This window comes from Cygnus atratus, chromosome 11 (assembly GCF_013377495.2).
Source record: "Cygnus atratus isolate AKBS03 ecotype Queensland, Australia chromosome 11, CAtr_DNAZoo_HiC_assembly, whole genome shotgun sequence".
Taxonomy (NCBI): domain Eukaryota; kingdom Metazoa; phylum Chordata; class Aves; order Anseriformes; family Anatidae; genus Cygnus; species Cygnus atratus.
In genome coordinates this window covers 2,281,596-2,301,692 of record NC_066372.1, presented here as the reverse complement: position 1 = coordinate 2,301,692, position 20,097 = coordinate 2,281,596, and the positions used below count along the sequence as shown (strand labels likewise).

Sequence of the window (20,097 nt, the reverse complement as noted above, 5' to 3'; positions counted from 1 at the left end):
TGTACAACTTTTAAGTAATTTCCCCTTCACAGTTTGATCTGGGTTACTTGTTCCATAAGGGACACACGTGGATGAATGTTTCCAAAATATGAACAGACTTCCACATGACTTTCTATGCATTTGTTAAGAAGTGGGACTAGACTAATTTTTAAGAAGCTATTTGCTTCTCGTCTTTACTCCTCAATAGGCCCAACCTTACAGAATTATTTTGTATAAATGTTTCCGAGTGGTTTGAGGGTCTCTGGTAATGGAGGCTGCAGATAATCCTTTCTAGTGCTAAACTACTTACCATGAGAAAGCTTTTTATAAAACTAAACCAACTAAATTGTGCTGATGGAGTCAGGTTACTACCCGTCCTTTTCACAAAAGAAAACAATTTGGTTCCCATACATCACGTCCCTTCTCAGTTTTATTTCCTATTTCTAAAACAACCCCAAACTGTTCAGACAGCCTTGCCTTACAGATTTTTATTTCTGTACTTCTCATCCTTCTGGCTCCTTGCTTTCTTCCTTTGGACTGAATCTGTCTCAAGGTGTACACATGATCCCAGGCAGGGCTTCTCTACGCCAATTAGTATTGAAGATAAGTCTCGTGGATGAAACTCCTCTTCATACATCCTTTTTTTTCCTGTAGCAGTTGATGTCAACTTGTATTCAGCTTGTTATCCGGTATAATGTTAGGCAGCCTCATTGTATTGCTTGCATTCTGCCTGTCCCTTGCTCCCATTTAAATTCAGACCACCACCCAAGCTGTCAGCCTCCTGGAATCCCACCTGCTTTGTGCAAGCTCCTATTCGATGACCACTAACTGGGGACTGGCTCAGGCAGTTCTCTAACCCCTCCAGGATATTTTTTTACCCAAGTTGAAAATATTTACCAGGTAAGAAAAAATCTGATGCGAGTATCCTGATCTTATTCTGGTTTGAGGTAATCCTCCCGCGCTAGTTTGTTATGCTGTCCTGATCACACCAGTTCATGCCTAAGACACGTAAAGCCCTGCGGCCTCTCCGTGTGTCGCTCAGGGATGGTTCCGCGCCCCTTCACAATCAGCTTTGGACGCACAACCTTAAAACGAACGACCCAGTTTCTGTGTGCTGCCTTCCTGTATCTGAGGCCGTTGCAGAACGCGCGCTGTTACTGAGGTTCCCGAGGTACTTCGCGTCCTTGCTCTGCACTGAGCAGCTTACGCTCGTTCCCTTAAAGAAAATTAACTCAAGGAAGCGCTGCGTTCAAGGAACTGCTAACAACTGCTGAACCGTGCTTTCTCTCGGATCAATTTCCGAAACTCCCGGGGTTTACAGCGCCGTCAGCCCTCACTGCCTGGCGGTTCCGCTTCGCAGCCCCCCGCCGCCTGGTCCCTTCCCTCAGGGAGGCACCGGGGGGGGGCCTCGGGCCTCGACGTCAGCGGCGGGGGCGCGGCTAGCGCCGGAAGCCCGCAGCGCTCGGCGTGCGCGGTCGGGCGCGGAGGAAGTGTGTTCCCGGCGGCGCGCCGTCCTGCCAGCCGCCGCCATCTTGTGCGGAAGGCGGCGGAGCTGCCCTGCGCTGCGCGGAGGAGCGGCGGTGGTCGCGCCCCCCCCCCGGCCCCCGGAGCCCGCCCGGTGCCCGCCGTCCCGCTGCCGCGGCGCCATGTCTGCCGAGAGCCCCGAGCCCGCCTCGGCCGAGGAGCAGAAGGTGGGTGGGGGGTTAAGGAGGCCCGCAGCCGCCGCGCGGCCCCGCCGAGGAGGGGCAGGAGCGGGGAGGGCCCGCGGGGGTCTCCCGGCTGTGCCCCGGTCTGGGCAGCGTCCGCCGGGCCCGCCCCGCCCGCAGCCCCCGCGGAGCAGGGCCGGGCTCCGGGCCTGCGGCGGGCCGGGGGGTGCCGGGCGCTGCCTGGCGGAGGGGGCGCGGAGGGCCGGGGGGGGCCGGCCGCCGCCTCGGCCCCGCGACGCGCCCGCGGGCCCGGTCCCGGGGCGGCCTGCCCGGAGGGGGCCGCGGTGAGGCGGGGGCGCGGTGTGGTTGCGCTGAGCCCCCGGACCTCTCCGTGCGGCGTGAGCCGCGGGGCGGCAGGGCCGCCCGGAACAATGGCTGCGCTGCAGCCTGCTCCGGCCAGGGCTTTTGGGAGGGCTCGGTGGCCGGGTTACTGCGCGGGGGCCCTCCGGTGTCCCCCCCCCCGAGGCGATAACGCCTGTGCTGCAGGGGCTGGCGTCGCAGGCGGCTCCGTGCTCCTCGCAGCTCCGCTGGCTGCGGCCTGGCAAGCGCTCGTGTTTTAGTCTCGTCATGGCTGTGGGTCGCTGCGATCCCCACGGCTGTTGCTGACGGGGAGAAGTTATGAAACGCAGGGCCTCCGCTTCGGAGGGCTCTAAAAGGAAAAGCATGACCCGCCCCGGCTGTCCAAAGTTTTTGTTTAATAATTTACCGTTCGTAATGGGAATTAGTCATGCAAGTGGGAAGGTTTGGGAGTTAGGGTAAAATGATAGCATGGCAATAGGTGCGGTAATCGGAACCAGCTCCTGTTGTGTAATTTGCCCTTAAACGTGGACGTTACACAGTTTGGCTTTACATTCGTGTTAGGTAGACCACTGAGAAAACACTGTTCCTGTTCAAAGCACATAAAAATAAATCCCTGGCCTATGCGGCACGCCTAGAATAGCTCGGTAATAAGAGCACGGCAAAGCATGTGGCAGCAGGTTTATTGTGATGCCTTCCAGTGTGCTCTCGTGAAGTCAAGTGAGCGGGGCTGGTTCGGCCAACTAAGTTTCGGTCTGAAGTCTTGAAACGCTGTGCTGGAAAACCGCTGGCTCTTTGAGATCCGGGGGGCCTGCTGATCTTCTAATTTAATCTTAACGTAGTCAGGCATTCAAGACAAGTGAAAGTAGATAAAATAAAACTTTGTTTTGTTTGGTCTTATATCCTGTGATAATAGAGCTACAGATTTGTACTACAGCATTGCAATGTTAAACTTCTTTAAAAATATTTGTCTGGATAAACAAAATTAAAGATCGTTTCAGTTAACAGTTAGCTCTGAAGTACTTGTTCGACCAACACGTTTTGCAGTACTTATTCGTTGGTAAGCTTAAAAAAGATGAAGCCCCAAAGGGAACTTTGAGGCAGCAGCTCCATGACGAGACGTCTGTTATGAACTTCTTAGCACAGCGTGAGAAGCTTGTGCATGTGCTCAATGAGAAGGGTGTTAAACAAGAAAATGATATAAACTGAGAACTTTCCACTAGTCCAGTGTTTCCTGTTCTTCATGTGAAAACTCAGGGTAGTGGCAGGAGGAAGTCCAGCAACAAAGAAACCTTTGGATGATGTAAAGCATGTGCTTGGTTGATGGATGCTGCTTTTGCTGTAGAAGTCTGTGTTTTTCAGGAAGCTCTTAGTGCTATGTCTTGTTTTGGGACTGGCTTTTGCCACATCAATTGCCTGTGGAGTCGTGCTGTCGTCATGTTTTTCCTATTTTCTATTTCACGTTTTTGTCTGATGTCTTTCCTTAAAACAGGATAAGCTCTTCATAACACAGCTCGAGAAGGCTTCTTTTTAGCCATGCAGTTGAGTTGTCCAACAGATAGAGAACCTCATGCTTTTAGTAGCCCCATAAAAATTAAAACCAAATGCTATCTTTAAATGTGTTAGGTAACTACTGGCTATGCTGGTAAATCCTTTTAATGAAGTAAGCAGACTTCATTAGCTGTGCAAAAATTCCTGTAGGGAACTAAAATTACAACTTGAGTGGTTGTCACCAGGAAGAAGTGCGTGGTATATCTTGATTTATTTTTTTTTTCCTTCATCAGTTGTCAGTCATCTGGTTGCTGCTTCTATAATACCTGAAGGGAAGACAACTGCTAATGTATGAATGGCCTTGCAGGTTTGGGTTAAAGCCTTCGTGTCTCAGTGACACGTCCCCGAGAGTGCTCCCTGCTCTCTGGTGCACAGGAGAATACAAGGTCAGAATAAGCACTTGATGATCTTCCCTGGAAAACTTTCCCAGGTCTCCTCAATCCATGGTACAAAAGCCTTCTGAGCTGTAAATGAACGCATCCGATGGCTTTCTGAATCCATCTAAATTCTTGGCATCCCCTGTATTCTTTGGCAAGGAGTTCTGTAGCTTAGCTGTGTTACATGAAGAACTGTTCTCTTAAGTATTTTTGAACCTGTCGTCAGCTGGTTTTGTTTGACAGCCCAAGTCTTCATTTGAAGCTATTCTTTATTTCATGTTACAAAGGTGGTTTTTTTGGTCTTAGCTGTTCTTGGCCATCAAGAGTAGGTGACCGTCACCTGAATCCTTTTTCTCTGCACTGAGGCACAACACAGTTTTGTGTTTTGATCGCCTGCTGTGCGATGATTTGTCAACCCTGTGAGTTTGCACAAGTGTTTCCTTTGAAGCACCATGAATACATATTTATGTAAGCTCTTTATTGTTGGCCCTCTGTTCTTAAAAAATACTTCCTTTTGGTTAGTATTGGCAAAACATGCCCCCTCAGATGCCTTGTCTGTTGGCTCAACAGTGAGTCCCCAGTGATTCAGCATTAGATGCCGAAAGAATGGCTTTTGAGAAGATCCAGAGACAGTGTTGGCATGATAATAAAACACACCAGGAAGAACAGCGGCTGAAGACTGTTTGTTCTATTCACATGGAGACTGTGGTCTTGGCTAGTAGGATTATTATATGGCGAGGAATTGTATAGCGCTGGTTCTGTGTTCTGTGCTGCCAGGGAAGTTTTGCTTTTTGTGTGTGTGTTTTATGTTTTGTATTTATCTGTATTTTGTGTTGCATTGCCTGGCTATGTTTTCATCTAACTAAAAATAAACAGCATTGCTTCTATCTAGTCCCCACAGGAGTTTCTCTTAAACTGCCCTCAATTTCTGTCCGCCCTTGGCGGGGCTGTTAATGGAGATTCCCACTGCGTTGGGAGCAGCTGTCTTCCAGAGGTCTTGGAGTAGTGGAGCAACTAGAAATGTTGTATTTTAAGTCTGTCGTTATAAACTTTGCTTCCAAGGTTTCTTGCCAGAAGGATGCCGATCATTATAGAACTTGGAGCTTTTGTAAGAGATGTCAGAGGCCTTGTGAATGGGGGCAGGCTAGCGCAGGGGCTCAGCTCCTCAGCACTTCTGCCTGAAGTAGCTCTCAGCTGCCCTTGATCCCTTGTCCTCCCTGCTGCTGTGTTACTGGACCTGTTGGTGCGGCTGCTTGGTGATCCAGACAGGGGAAACTGACCCCGATGAAATAAAGCCCAGCAAGAAAAGAATGTTATTTTTGCATTGAATTAATTTCTGTAACCCATTGACATGGAATACATGCACTCATGCGAACTGATGCAACACAAAGGTTGGCGGTGCAGATGGAAGAAGAGTGTGAAGGGGCTGCCTAAGCAGCTCGAAGTGAATACGAAACCTTAGTCACAGATGAACGTGAGGCTCTCTTGGTTTCAATGGCAATTCTTCTTTCCTGACTGAAAGTCTTTCTGTGACTTCAGATGATAATTACTGTTCAAGAACCACAGCAGTCAGCATAAATCAGTATGAGTTCTCCCTGAACTAGCCATGGTTTGCATGCAAAAAATGATCTTGGCCAAACACTGGAAGGCAGTGAAACAAGGATTTTGAATGGAAGGTATTTTAGAAATGAGTGAGTACAAAGAAATGTACCTCATGCATCAAATTGCTGCACGAACCAGGGCAGGTACCTATAAAGTAAAGGTCAGTGCTGAAAGACTGGATGTACAAACTAGTTTTTGCCAAATGAATATTTTCAGATCATTACTTTGAGCGTGCATATTTTTACGGTATTCTCACAAACGTGCATTTTATTCTGCGCAAATACGCTGCGTTCAGTTAACTAGCTAATCATAATGTTGGCCTCTAATAGAAGGCCAGTATAGAGAAGTCAAATAATGTTTGTTAATATGGTAGCAGGCATGGTTTTGAGACTGAAATACTTTAACACTATTTCACAATGAATATCAATGCATTACAGTTGCATCAGAGTCATAAAAACTAGATTTTGTGAGAGCACAAGTGCTAACCCATGCAACTACACGATGAAGCAGGACTAACTGAAAAGTCCCATGCTCAGCTTCAACATTTGTTCCTGACAGAACCCTTGTTTTCACCAGAAAAGTGTGGGGTTTTTTTGGTTGTTTTGGGGATATTTTTGGTCAAAAATGAGTAACGGTGTGCTTTTAATATAGGCTAATTTTCTGTGAAAGCAAAATGGGTTGATTAAGTTCAAATTCGTGTCCAGGAAAAGTACCTAAGATGTGAGGCTGAACTCCTACAGTTGCTGTCAGTATTTGAGAGAGAATATATGGGAATGTTTATTGAATTAATTGATGTGTTCAGATTGGAGCAGAAATCTGCATGTTGGTGAATTCCTTGCAAAAGTGTTGTACATAAATAGTTTCTTGTAATACTTCATTTAAAGTCTTGATAATTTTGTTTCAGGAAATGGAGGATAAGGTGATCAGCCCAGAAAAAGCTGAAGAAGCAAAATTGAAAGCAAGATATCCTCATCTGGGCCAGAAGCCAGGAGGCTCAGACTTCTTGAGGAAGAGGCTTCAAAAAGGAGTGAGTTCTTTACTGTCTGTAGGGTATGGACAAGAAATTCCCAAATTCCTGTATCTGTGATTCTTTTCCACTCCGCAGACCTTTGCATGAGAAAAAAACACTGCCAGTTTTAACTTTAAATCTGTAAAGGCCCGAGGAAGCGAAATTGATCTCCACAGAACAAATGCCAAACTGGCAGGATAGTTGCTTACAATGCCCCAATGGCTCAGCTGCAATTCTAATAAATTTTAAGAAATTTAAAAACTTAGAAGCTGTCTCACTGCAGCTGTGATAGACTTGGATTAAAAAAAAAAAAAAAACAGGAAGGGTCAGAATCTCATCCGTGTTTTCTGCTTATCTTATCTTACCCATTCTTACGTTGCCAGGATGTATGGCCACTCCTATTACTCATGTTGTTAGCGTGTGAAGGCTTAGTGTTTGCAGGTACCACATGACATCAGTGGCTTGAGAAGGCTGGTGTAATTCCAAATACATACACCTAGTCAAAAAGCAACTGTAGAAGAATGGAGAGTGAATTAGTATTTAAATACTGTTCCACATTTGACCAGCGTATCTTACTTTCTTAGTTACTGAACAGTTTTTTGTTAGTTTAGTATTTCATGAAGTGATGTGATGCTTTTCAGGCATGTTAGAATTCTGTTCTTGGAATAATCCTAGCCTGTCATTACTTTTGATGGTGTTTTCCTTGCTGTCGCACTGTTGTTTACTCTTGTCTAGGCCATTTGAGTGCACACAATTATTCCAAGTGTAAATCCTTTGCAAGCCAGCTGTTGGAGTTCGGTGCTGATCTAATTTTGTGCTATCTGGTAACATCTCGTGGGAATTGTTACTTTTGGCAGGTTTTTTGGATAAGCTTTCCCTTGTAAGTTAGTGTGCATGCAGCATAGATAATGGCTGCTGGGAATGGACATGTGGAAGGTTAAGTGATGACTTTTGGGAGTTAAGCTTTTATGTGGTCAAAGGCAACCTGAACGAGACTTGAGCGTGTTCAGTGTCTGTGTAGACATCAAAGAGGCAAGGTAAGTGTGTTTTGTATAGGTAATTCAGGCAGACAGACCAGTGTCCACTCCATAAGGATTAATGGCCACAGAAGAATTACTGTAAACACACCAATGGTCTCTACAAGATCTCAATCTTGATTATAGCACCACTTCATGCAAAGCTTGTTATAGCCTATATTTTCCACTACGAGCACAGGCAGGCCAGTGGGCATTTTAGTTGCCTCAGCATTTTGGATTCTGCTGGTATGATGAAAGATGGCATAAAATTGGGGGTTCCAATTCTTAATCTGCCCTCCTCAGTTCCTGATGTTGTTAATACCTTTTTTCCATGTTTTATTTTTCGTTATTTTTGTTTAGTGTGCTCAGTGTCCTAAATGAGGAAGCATCTTATTTGATGTGGACTTCTGGTGTACTTTAGGCTAGCTGGATTGCTGAACTTTAAAATAGAGTGAGAATAGTGAGTGTGCTTTCAGACAGCTTTTGGGATGGAAAGATACGTGGATAGGCATAGAATCAATTTGAAAAGGATGATCCAATACAAGCCACCTATGAAAAGCTACAGTAAATCAGAAGTAAACACAGGAGTAATCTATGGAGAGAAATGGACTGATACTCTAATTCCTGAAAGATGATGCTTTTTCTCCAGAGATGCAGTTGCCATTTGGCAAGTAGGTTGCCCTCTGCTCACTGCTATTTGCTGTTCAGAAATGTTCTACATTGGGTGCACACACCCAATCAATTTTAATTAGCATACTTCCTCCAGAATAGTAGTAAAAATGGATGCTGTGCTCCTGTAGACAGATCCTACTTAGAACTAGTGTATATATAACTGGTATATAGACAGAAATGTATATCTGTTAGCAGCAGTTAACACATCTAAAGATAGAATTACTCAATTATTATCTAGTTCCTGTTCAAAAGTTTCTTTTGGTTTCTTCGGTCTTGAAGGGGAAAATATGAAAGCCTATTTCCAAACCGGGTTGCATTATAGCTAAAGCCTCGTCTGCAAATACAGTGCAAGAACACTGTGGTGTGAGTAAGGATTCCACTGTCAAAAGGGCTGAATTGTGAGAAGGTTTACCAATACAAGTATGTAGTTCAGGTGTTCTGATTGTTTAGGTTAAAACAGGTGACTTTAAGGCTCTAGTAAACCCTAACAGGGAACGTTTAAAGCCATCTTCAGGAGGCCTTGCATTTAAAAACAACAACAACAACAAAAAAAACTTCCCATCCCCAGGTAAAGACTTGTACTTCAGTTTAACAACTGCTGCTACTGAACATTTTGCAGCTGGTTAGTGCTGCCACAAACCCAAGACTATGGTAATAATACTGCCTGGAAGTACATAAGCATAGCAGGTTGCAATGGCGTTTGTTCAACTGCCTTTGAGGAATAAGCCTGTATAAAGCTAACTAGGGAGTGTTCTTCCAGAGGCGATAATGCATTGTAAGCAACAGTTGTTAGAGCTAATCTTTGTCCTGAATCTAGGCTTTGGCCTCATTTGACAATCTGCAAAATCACGGGTTATAAGTAGATTAATGGTAGACCTCATAGTAAGATGTAAGCAAAATATAACGGTTCCCCCAAAAAGGTGTCATTGAGCAGTTGAAGACTTGATGCAGGCCTTGGATGAAATTCCATACCTCATCTTAGTGTAACACAGATAAATTATAAGTCATCTGGTTTTACCATCCATAGATAACTTAATGTTTTGAGAAATACGACAACAAAGACTGTTAAAGGTAGTGCTAATAAAAATTTGCTGAAATGCTGAGGAACGCTCTTTTGCAAATTCAGAATTAACGTATTCCTTTGTTCAGGAGAAACTTGGAGCCTGGGATAAGCCAAATCTACTGTGCAATCCTTCTAAAAAGCTTTGTGAAGGGAATTCTTAACTAAATTGGTTTGGGAACTTCAGGGATCATAGTTTCACTGTTTTAATGTATGCAGAAAAAAGATTTTCTTGTTAACATGCAGTTTCATGTTTCTTTGATCTTCTGGTATGATAAGGCAGGCTCTGTTCTCCAGCCTTACTTCATATATTGCTTGGTTATTCTGTCTAGCAGAACTTGATCACTGCACTGTAATTTACAAACCCCAAGGTTTCATTTGCGGGAAGGCAGGGCCCTTTAGAAAACAGTATTAAAACAGTGTTTGTGTGTGGTGTGAGTTTCATGGTATCTGTAGAGCATTAACTGTATATGTAACTAATGTTCAGAGTTTAAATGTGTGCTTAACAGTCTTGGTAAGATGTTTTTTTTAATCTGAATTGACATAAAGCTGCCTTGCAAAATGAGAAATTCAGGCTTTTAAATCTATGTGTATTTTGTCTTCTAGCAAAAATACTTTGATTCTGGTGACTACAACATGGCTAAGGCAAAGATGAAGAATAAACAACTGCCTACTGCGGCTCCTGACAAGACAGAAGTCACTGGTGACCATATTCCTACTCCACAGGATCTCCCACAGCGGAAACCATCTCTTGTTGCTAGCAAGCTGGCTGGCTGACGAGAACAGCTGAACTGCATGATAATTCTCATTCCTGTTATTTCTCCTTAATAGTTATTTCTCACCCTCACATCCCCCTTTTTCTTTCTTACACTAAGTCATGAGACTGACAGCTTTGCAGGTAGCGATAGCATGTGCTGCTATTGTAAGGGAGTACTGTTAAGAGTAAAACATGTAGTATTTGGACTAGTTGAGAACAATGCACTGATTAAAAAAGGACAAGTTTGGTTAGAGTAATGTAATCTACTTGAAAATGTACATATTGCCCATTTCCTAGTGTAGGACTGGTTCCAGCAAGTGACATCGCAAGTTTTACAACTTTTAATGTTTCTGCTTTTGTTATTTCACCTTAATTACAGCATATTTGTATTTAATATAACCTCCAGTTGTGTTGGTTTTTTTTCTGTGTTTGGGTTTGTTGTCTAAAATAGAGGTTTAGACCACAAGTTGCTAGATGGTAAAGCATGTATAAAAACAAAGACAGGGCTCTGATTGAATTTTGTTTCTGCTCTTGAACTTGAACGGCCTTAAACCTGTTTCAGCTTTAACAATAGAGTTTTTACTTGGGCAATATTTGCCCATTCTGGTGTAACTCTTGTGAACCTAGTGCTTATTGACAACTGCCTGTTGAAGCTGGTATCCTTTTCAGTTCCGTAGCTTAGAACACACTTTTGTTGAAGATGTGAATGAAGTGTGCATGTGCATAGACTGTTGAATTCACTCTTGTGCCATTTTTGTAAATACAATAGTTTTGCACAACCTTTTGCAAATGTCTGTTAATTTTACATTTTAAAAAGCAGATAATGTGCCAATCAAAGCACAAGTGATTCTGTATCTTTCAAAGTCTTGGCCTGAAACTAAGAGCCCAGAATCTTGCTACTGAAAGTGAAAATTGTGTACCTGAAATTTGTGAAACCCCTAGACTTACACTTGACTCAGCCTTATGCTTTTGCAGTTGTATATTTTGTTTCGCAACAATGTCCAGCATTCAGTTATAAATCTGAAATTTGTACCTATATTTAAAGGCAGGTGCCCTTTCTGTTCAGCAGCTCTTTAAGCTTTTAAAGGTGAAATGCTCAATGGTATGACATGGGAAATAGCTAAATGTACTGTTCTAGAGAGTTTCCCATGTGGCAAACTCCAAATCTAGGCTTGCTAAGGTTTGATATGCAATTGTCGTTGTACTATTTTAGACTTCTGGAAGTGAAAGGGTATAATTCTTTTTCTTGAAGTCCTTAAATGGCAGTAAACTAACTCCTTTTTTTCTGTTATACAGCAGCCCCTCATTGGTTTTGGGAAATGAAAGGAACTGGAACTGGTATTTGTATAATGATCTACTGAGAGATAGGTAATTCTTCACGTCAGAAAATAAGAAAAAAACTTCAGTTCGTCTGTATGATGCAGGTTGTGAGTACTAGATTGCCAGAATACACAGTTGATACTAGATGGGTAACCTGATGAATTTAAGAGCATGATTTGTTCAGTGAAATCAGATATATTAAAATACAGTATGATCCATAATGTAATTGATTTTAATACAGGCAATCATGGCCTTGATGTTCTTTAGGAGTGTAAGAAACCCTTTAAAAATATCAGCGTACTTTTTTCTTAAACGGTTCTATTAAAGCACTATAAAAAGCAAAGAACCAATGCAGGCATTGTAAGAGAAACCACTTTTGAAGATGCATGTTTTTAGAAGGAAGCACTTTGTATTGATATATTCAGAAAGGTCTTACAGAATAAATATCTACTAGTTGAAAAAAAGACTGGCCCATATTTTCTGCAATGCTCTTTTCTAAAGGAAAACTCAATAAAATGATCAAGATGAGATGAATAATCTTAACTTGGCCCTGCTTTGGTTAGAATAGGCAGAAACTCTATCAGTGTCTATTATAATATGTATTCTTCAGTTTAGAGAAGTCATTCCAGAGAACTTTGGTTCAGATAACCTGGTTCTTTGCAAGTCTTTATAGCCCTTTTCAAGTAATTACGGACAAACTTGTGAGAGCCCTTTTATTCCTTATCCTCCACTAATACTATAAACAAGTTGTGATTTTTCACAGAACAGTTTGAAGAAATTATTAGACCGATTTGTGTTTTTTTTAAGCAAGAAATTAGGCTGGGAGAATAACAAGGAAGCTGGATATATTAAAGCAAACTGCTTTCTATCGTTGTTCAGTCTAATGTGAAAATCCCTTTTATTTTTGTATGTGTAAATGAAATTTGAAAAAACGATAGGATTGGGCCACAAATATTGAACAGTTGAAGGTGACTTGCTTTGTATTGTCTGGTTCCACTATTTTGTAGCTCACATATGGTGAGTTTTTTGATGCTTGAGATTTGAAAAAAAAAAAAAAAAAAGCCATTTAAATTTAAACATTCCCCTCATTTAGCTGCAACTCAGCTTGTCCTGCTGGTTAGATAATGCAAGCTTTTTTGATGTTCACTCAGTGACTTGCAGTTCTTAAGGTTACTACAGATTCAGCTACCAATATATTATCCATGTGTATACTTAAAGTACTGTAATACTAACTAGGTCAATGACTGGTTATGAGCCTTCACGTCTGACAGACCTCAGCAGCAGGCACAGCAATTTTGATTCTATACACTGTTTAAAATTTAGGAAGTCCAATAATCACTTAACAGTAGAACAAAGGTGACTGCAAATTGATGCTAACTTTAAGCTTACTCCAGCAAGATAACTCAGCTATCCAAACTTATGTACATAATGTATTATATAAGTTTTACCATTTGATAAGGACCTTTTTCAAAGAAGACCTGCCCACACTGTAGACTGGCAGTCCCTTTCATATCTTGCCTTTAAAGATAGACAGTGTTTAGTTATTAGACTAGTATTCATGTAGGCTTATGATAGCAGATAGCACCAACGTTTTATTCAAAATAGTTAAAAGTGAATGAATTCCAACTTCACGGATATGTCCCCAAATCTGTAGTACCAAAGGCTTCCCTCTCATTGTTCTTGATGTAGTAGGACAGTGTTTGTGTAAAAGCCACAGGAGTACATTTTGTTGGACATATTTACACCCAGTCGAGATGTTAAGGTGATGAAAATGTCAATTGTTCTTTACAAACTTACACATTGTATAGTATACAGAATAAATTGATCTACTTAGTTTTTATTGCAATGTGGAGATTTGTCTCGTCTTTACTGTGGTTTCCTTAATGATACTGCATACTTCCGTATCCTCTATGGAAAATTTCTAAAACCTAAATCTTGCTACTCTGTATCATTAAAAATATGACTGGGCTTTGGTTTCTAGTATGTTAGACTACAGAATTACTTTAATGTAATCACGTTTATATATATTTCAGTGCTTATTTTTCTAATAAGGCAATTAAAGCTTATTGTTTGAAAACTCCTTAACAGATGACTGTTTTGGTCCCTTACACCGAGTGAAGGGGATGTCTGGGAATTGACTTGTCATATAGCGGTTTGCATTGCTGTTGACTTCATTAACCTGAACTTGGTGAAATTTCCACGAAATCAAGATGCTGGAAAAAATCCAAATAATTTCGTATTCCGACTGTGGCTTAGGTGCCGCTCTCTGCGCAGTTTCAAGATCCACATGGTGTGTTTACGCAGTTAGCTCGGTAACCAAGGTCATAGTAACACCTGCCATGCTCTTCATCTTCAACAAGCTGAGAAGTGTCCAAGTTAAGTAGCAACATCCAAGTGCCATGCTGAAGCAGAGCAAAGGCAGCATTAACACAAGCATTAGTATCCTAATAATAATGGGGAGTGGTATCAGTCTTCGGCCAAAGACAAACCATTTAAATACAGGCTTATACCCAAATCTACTAATTAAAGCTGGGGCAAGTAAGTTGCACAAAACTATGTTAAGAGAAGCTGTGCATGTAGTGGCTGTGCTCACAGAACATGACCACATTAATCGGGATGGAGGTGAGATTACAGTAACTTGTCTGATGGCTCAGGGGCTTTCTGTGAGGTTGGAAAGAAGTAGGGGGGACCATGTGGAGCACACGAGCAGGATGAATGTCTTTTAACTTAAAGTGGATTTGGTGGTGCCTGTATGGTTTGATTATTCCTACTGTAGTACAAGTGAGCCACCCTTTTCAGATTCAAGTCTGCACTGGTCTTTCAGACTGGCTTTTTCATCCCAGTTTCTGGCATCTGTACATCCAGAGTAACTTGAAATCTGAAAATTTCTATCCCTATTTATTCCCGTTATTTCCTTAGAAAATAATTCTGGAATACTAGCAGAGAGGCAGGTAGGATTGATCTCAACTGATGTGCTTGAAAAAGCTTTAGAGGAAGATGAGTGATTTGTCACTGACTTTCTCAGGCAGTGTATCTTTGTTACTATGAAGATGTGGCTTGGTACATGTTCATAAGTATTTCTAGTGGGTGCAGAGGTCTGTTTGCTTACTGACGTGAAAAATACGGACAAAGCCTCCACTGATTTCAAACACATTTGACTGGTTTATAATAGGAGTTTTACTTTTTGCTTCTGACTGTCTAAATTTAACAACAGATTTCTTTTTTTTTCATTTTATTGGAGAACAATTATGTAGCTCTTAATAAAAGAGGTATGCTTGGTTAATGTCAAATTCCATAGACAATATTACAGAATAGCCATCATGGACACTCCTGGTACATAGGCTCTGTAGAGACTCAATTCAACTGCTGCTGGTGCTTCTGTATTTAGAGGAGTGATAGTGCGGTATGATTGTTTCCTTATTAGATTTGAGGAGAAAACAACAAATTTCTTCCTCAAGAAATAGGATTATGATTTTTTAATCTGTGGCATTTTCTAGGAATTTCAGCCATATAGTTCAACTCCAGGAAAGCTTAAATGCCAGAATGGGAGCTGTGGATTCTTCTGAACAAAAGGTCTGTTCTCAGGTGATGGGTTTTGTGCTGTTGAAAACACCTTCATGATGTTCCAGAGACTAGAGGAATCCTCCTAGTAGGATTAAGCATAAATGAATCAAGGCAAGCTTTCTGCATGGGAATTTCATCATGTATCTTCATGTGCCAACTGAGATCTGTCTTTTCTGTAAGCCCAAAACCATGGAAGCAAGTCCCAGTTGTAATGGGAAGAATGCAAGCCTGGTATATAATTTTATCTTGTCCTATGCATCTTTTACATTTCAGAGCTCTTAAGTGATAACTGCAGTCAACACTGTCTGAAGCTAATCCTGTTTGTTTTCTACAGCCAGAATTTACAGGACTAATCCTTGAAGTGTGAAAATATAGGAAAGGGTGGGAGGATTTTAGCCTTTGAATTCCTCTATTACCTTTGTCCATCTTTCTAGTGAAGACCCTTGGAGTTAAACCAATGGTCTGTAATGGATATACAAATGCTTTTCTGTAAGAGTGGATAGACCAGTCCATTATGCCACATAAACCATCTCACGTTCTTTGTTACCAGTATGTATTATTTCTGTGCTTCTAATGATTTCCCATCTTTGTACGGCCAACAGAGAATCTACTCCTCACTCATGGCATAATGTGACAATAACTGAGTAGGAAAGCCTCATAGGATAGGACAGTTAAAATCTTTCCAGCAAATATATGATGCAGGAGATGCTTCTAAAAGTAGTAAGTAGTCAGTCTTACAAACAGGTTTCTTGACAACTTTCAGTGCCCCCAATTCCTGTTCTTAAGGACAGATTTGAAATCCTGGTTTATGCAAATTGTGTCAAATCATAGCATATTTTGGACTCAGATACCTATTTTTTGCTGGTGCTTATAATTACACTTGGCTCCTGAGCTTCAGCTGTAAATGGTTGATACAGTAATCCACAGTCCAAGTGAACTCCTGAAACGAGTTTCTTGAACAGAGAAGATAGCATCCTGAAGAAAAGGTATTTAATAACACGTTTGAAGCAGCACACAGAGAGAACGAAACTCTGATATTTTTGTGGTTCATGCATCCAGTTCTTAGATCAAGTCTGTTAAAAGGGGATGGTCACACTGGAGCTCCTAACCACTTGTTCTTTGGGTACGCATGAGACACGACTGGCTTTGTACTATATGGCTCTCTGTTTTACCATAGGGTGCACATGTGAAAGATGACGAGTGGCTTTGTAGTATAGATCTCCCTGTTTTGCCATAGGGTGCACATGAAAAGCAGCTGTGCAAACTTCTTAGGCAAAAACCTCACCCCTGACCTGGACATCAGTTTGCAGGAACCTGTTCTTGGCTTCTCCAAGGACTGACAGCAGTTCTGTTGATGGAAGTGTGCCTCCTGGGCTTGCAACAGTAACAGTAATCATGGCTGATAGCCCTGGACATACTGGTGGAATATGGGAAGGAAGTTTTTTTGTTGGTGGTTTTGTTTGTTTGTCTGTTTTGATTCAATTCTCATTAAATAGTTTCTAAACTCTCCCTGCAAAATAAACATATTTTTTATTCGTGCTTGCTACACTCTCTAAATCCTCTCACATAGCAGCAGTGATGTACAGCTAAATTTTAGCATTTATTGCAGCGTTTATCGGGGGAGTTGAGAGCTTTATTTTCACTCCTGGCTATCAGTAACTTGATGTGTGATTTTGAGCAGCTCACCCATCTCTTTCATGGCTCGTTTTCTCTGTTGGTACTGTCTGTTTTCTTCGGTCTATTTTCTTTGATGCTCACAGCAGGTTTCTGGGGGAGTCCAGGTACTGCCCACTGAATACAAAGCTGTTATTTAGGTGGTTGAATTTTGCACAGAGATGATCTCGGTTAAAAAGTCGAAGCATCTTCATGGAGATTGTGGCAAAAGTATCTGTTTCAAATTTTTTTGTGTGTTTTGCACCACTTGGAACCGGTGGGATGCGTTCCCAAAGTGAAGAAGCGGAGTACACGCAAGAGAGGCTCACTTCTGCCACGCCAACAACTGTTGCCATAACGTGAGCTGTAGAAAACACCCAGTAATGATTCATAAAGCCAAAGAGCTCCCCTCCAGCCCCAGCCAGAACACGGCTTCTGCTTTTTATTTTATTCCCTTTTGCCACGGAAGCTGAACTTCGGGGTGCTGCGGCTGTCTCTCTGAGGACGGGACAGCGTCGCGGCGAGCTGCGCGCAGAGGTTGGAGCCCGGTCCTCACCGAGCCCCCCGCCTTGCGCCGCCACCTCACAGGCGGGGGCCGGCTGAGGGCAGCAGCCCCCTCGCGGGGCCGGGGGCGGCCCCATTTCCCCCCGGGGGCTCCCCTCACGCCCCCGCCGGCGGCCCCTGAGGGAAAGGGCGGTGGCTGCCGGGCCGGGCCGGGCCGGGCAGGGCAGCGGGCGTCGCTCCCCGGGCAGCGGCCCCGGCTCCCCGCCCGCCCGCCCGCCGGGGGGAGGCAGCGCCGCCCGCCCGCCCGCCGCGCTCCCACAATGCACAGAGCGGCGGCCCCGCAGCCCGGCAGGTAGCAACATGGCGCGCCGCCGCCCCGCCGCCTCCTGAGCATCCTCCGCCCGCCGCCGCCGCCCGCCGCCGCCGCCCGCGCGCCCGCCGCCATGGCGGCCTCCGAGCTGTACACGAAGGTAGGGCGGGGGGGGGCGGCGGGGCTGGGGCCGGGCCCTCGCCTCCACACGGGCCCGGCGGGGCGCGGCCGCCCGCTGCGGGGCCGCTGCTGCCCGGCCGGGTGCTGCCCGCTCGGCGGGGCGGGGCGGGGGCGGCGGCGTGGGTCCCCCGCGGGGTCCGCCCGGGGTTAGCGGGGCCGGGGGGGGCGGTGCGGGTGCGTTCGCCTCGCCTCGCCTCACGGGCGGCCCCGCGCCGCCAGCTCCCTGCGTGCGGGTGGCGGTGGTTGAGCATCCCTGCGGCCGCCGCCATGCCGCGGTGGGTGAACCCAGCGGGCCCTCAGCAGAGGGGTTTTCCTGATATTTTTGCGTTGGGGGTGTCGGAGCCTCGCCAGTTCGGGCCCACACGGCTCCTCCCCGTGCAGCTGGACGGCGGCGGGTCCGTGGGTGTCAAAGCGATGGTTTTGTCCCTTGGTGATGTGGTGCTTCTATCGCTCTGCCTGGATCCGGTGCAGGACGTGTGAAAAGGAATGGCAGGCCATAGGTTTTTGAGGGCAGAAGGAATCACAGGGGCAGCAGACCTGAGCACCGCCGTACAACGTCAAAATTCTCAAACACTTCTTTGAAAAAGCTTGTAAACTCCACGTGCAGCCATCGAGATCCGTGAGCCACCTCATGAAATTCTTCTTAGTTACCTCCAGTCCACCTCCTTGTGTGAGGAGAGGAATAAAGGAGGCTGCCTGTTTGTCCAGCACGAATGGTTCACCGTGTTGGTAGCGTCCTCCCGCACAGACGTGGCACACGGCACAGACTGTGCATCCGTGCAAATCACACGGGACGGTCCCTTCTGCAGGCTGGAGCGTATCTGCATGGTGTTTGTGTAGGAGAGACAGGGCAAGGAAGCGAGGTGAGTGCCCTACAGAACCCAAAACAAATGGGTGCAGATGAGGCACCTCGTGTGTCCGCTCATAGACACGTATCTCAATCAGCTGTCTTTGCAAAAGGGGGTGAAAGTGTTCTGGTCTGAAGAGCAGCGGCACCGCGGAGTTGTTCCCAAGCTCTCAGCAGAGCTCAGCCATGTCAGGAGTTACGTTGGAAAGTTGTTCTTGGCTTCTCTCTCAGTGGATGTTCTTACAACAGAATTAACATCTCTCATGAGGAGTTATTCAGAAATACTTGATTTTAATTTCAAACACCGTCTGACCTTGAATTCACTTCCTAGATGGTTAAATCCTTCCTGTCCCAAAACTATGGGTGTCCCGTTGTCTTGGGGCCTGGGGAGAAGCTTGGGCCGCTTCCAGGGGCAGGGAAGGCACACCTCTGAATCAGGCACTCAGCCAGGAAAGCTGCCGAGGGTTCAGCAGAGACTCTTTGCATTCTTCCCCTCTCTGCCTGCTTTTTCCCCAGGAAAAGCCTTCGTGCTGCTTAATCGAGTTCAGCCCCTCCATGTGTAGTGGCAACAGACCTCATCCTTGATGGAGTAACATAAGTAATGGATTTATGGTCGTAGCGTGCAGCGGTTAAGTGAGCAAACACCAAGTAAAACCACTGCAGGTGTCATCCTCCAGGAGGGGACTTGCTGGATGACCAAGGTCAGCAAGATTGCTTCTGTGCTTTCCTCTCACGCAAGAGGCTATTCTTGTCCTCTTTTGAGCCATACGTAGGCACAGAAAGCGTGACTTTCACATCTTTTTTATGCTGGCAGGCGCAGCCAGGATTGTCATTCAGGACAGCTCCTTAAAGTACCAGAGCTTCCATTTTAACATCGAACTTACCACGTGGCATTACTGGCACATGCATTTTGCTGGCATGTGCAGCAGGGTATTAATTTGCAGAACGTCGTTACTGTGTGTGCCTCTGTGTGTCTTGAAGCACAGGAGCTGGAAGCTCACCTACCCATGGGGAGCCCACCAAGCAGCTTGCCGGGGTTGTGCTGGTGGCTGTGTTCCTCTGAGCTCCCTGCAGCAGCAGTCGGTAGAGGTGTGTCAGTCACCTTCCTCACGTTGTTGTTGGCAGAAGTGGGGTTCTCTGCTCTACGCTACAGCCTGTCCAGGTATGTCAACAACCGCTCTAAAGCCTTCAAGCTTGGTGGCTTTGCAAGCCAGTGTAAACGTAGCACCCACTGTCCCAACCACATGTGCCTTCTTGAAATAGTATACCCTTACTTTCTCATGCTAAATTATTTTTTTTTGTTAGAAACCAGGGCTATGCGTTTTCAAAGAAGTCACGCCACTCCTATGAAAATCCTGTTCCTTTGATTCATGCAGGTGTATATTTAAACTCGGTGACCGTACAGACAGCCTCATTGTTGTGCATCCCTGTAGTTAATCTGGAAATTTGAATTGAAGTTAAAGGATTGGCACAAGCTAATTGTGAATAATGGGACTGAACCGTGCTCTGCTTTGTGTTCCTGCTCCCAGCGATGCAGCAAATACGGATTCTGCTTGAAGGCTTCAATTTTGGGGCGCAGCAGTTTAAAACTGCTCCATGGGTTGTGTCCCGGGCACTGTTATTAGATGTGTTTTGTGCTCCTGAGCTATGTTTCACTTGTCCTGTTGAGAAGCTGTCAATGGCAGATAAGTAG

General features: G+C 44.6%; 2 protein-coding genes across 9 annotated transcripts in view; both read left to right on the top strand.

Annotated features, from left to right (window-relative positions):
- Positions 1-1,405: 1,405 nt before the first annotated feature.
- On the top strand, positions 1,406-10,805 carry ARPP19 (cAMP regulated phosphoprotein 19). Its single transcript, XM_035553836.2, has 3 exons — positions 1,406-1,670; positions 6,417-6,539; positions 9,876-10,805. The coding sequence occupies exons 1-3, from the start codon at positions 1,626-1,628 to the stop codon at positions 10,044-10,046; spliced, it is 339 nt and encodes a 112-aa protein (XP_035409729.1). The 5' UTR covers positions 1,406-1,625; the 3' UTR covers positions 10,047-10,805.
- A 6,519-nt stretch (positions 10,806-17,324) lies between these two features.
- Positions 17,325-20,097, top strand: part of MYO5A (myosin VA) — a 103,768-nt gene continuing 100,995 nt past the window's right edge. For 3 of the 8 annotated variants that reach the window (XM_035553832.2, XM_035553825.2, XM_035553834.2), the window contains exon 1: positions 17,387-17,537. In XM_035553832.2, coding sequence (XP_035409725.1) covers positions 17,511-17,537 — 27 coding nt within the window. In that variant the 5' untranslated portion in view covers positions 17,387-17,510. Of the gene's footprint in view, positions 17,538-20,097 lie in introns of all 8 variants that reach the window. The other 5 variants (XM_035553835.2, XM_035553831.2, XM_035553823.2 and 2 more) reach the window with 4 other exon arrangements.

Coding starts and splice junctions, on each gene's coding strand:
- ARPP19 (XM_035553836.2), top strand. CDS start 1,626: ATGTCTGCCGAGAGCCCCGAGCCCGCCTCGGCCGAGGAGCAGAAG. Junction 1,671..6,416: donor CCTCGGCCGAGGAGCAGAAG/GTGGGTGGGGGG, acceptor ATTTTGTTTCAG/GAAATGGAGGATAAGGTGAT. Junction 6,540..9,875: donor GGAAGAGGCTTCAAAAAGGA/GTGAGTTCTTTA, acceptor TTTGTCTTCTAG/CAAAAATACTTTGATTCTGG.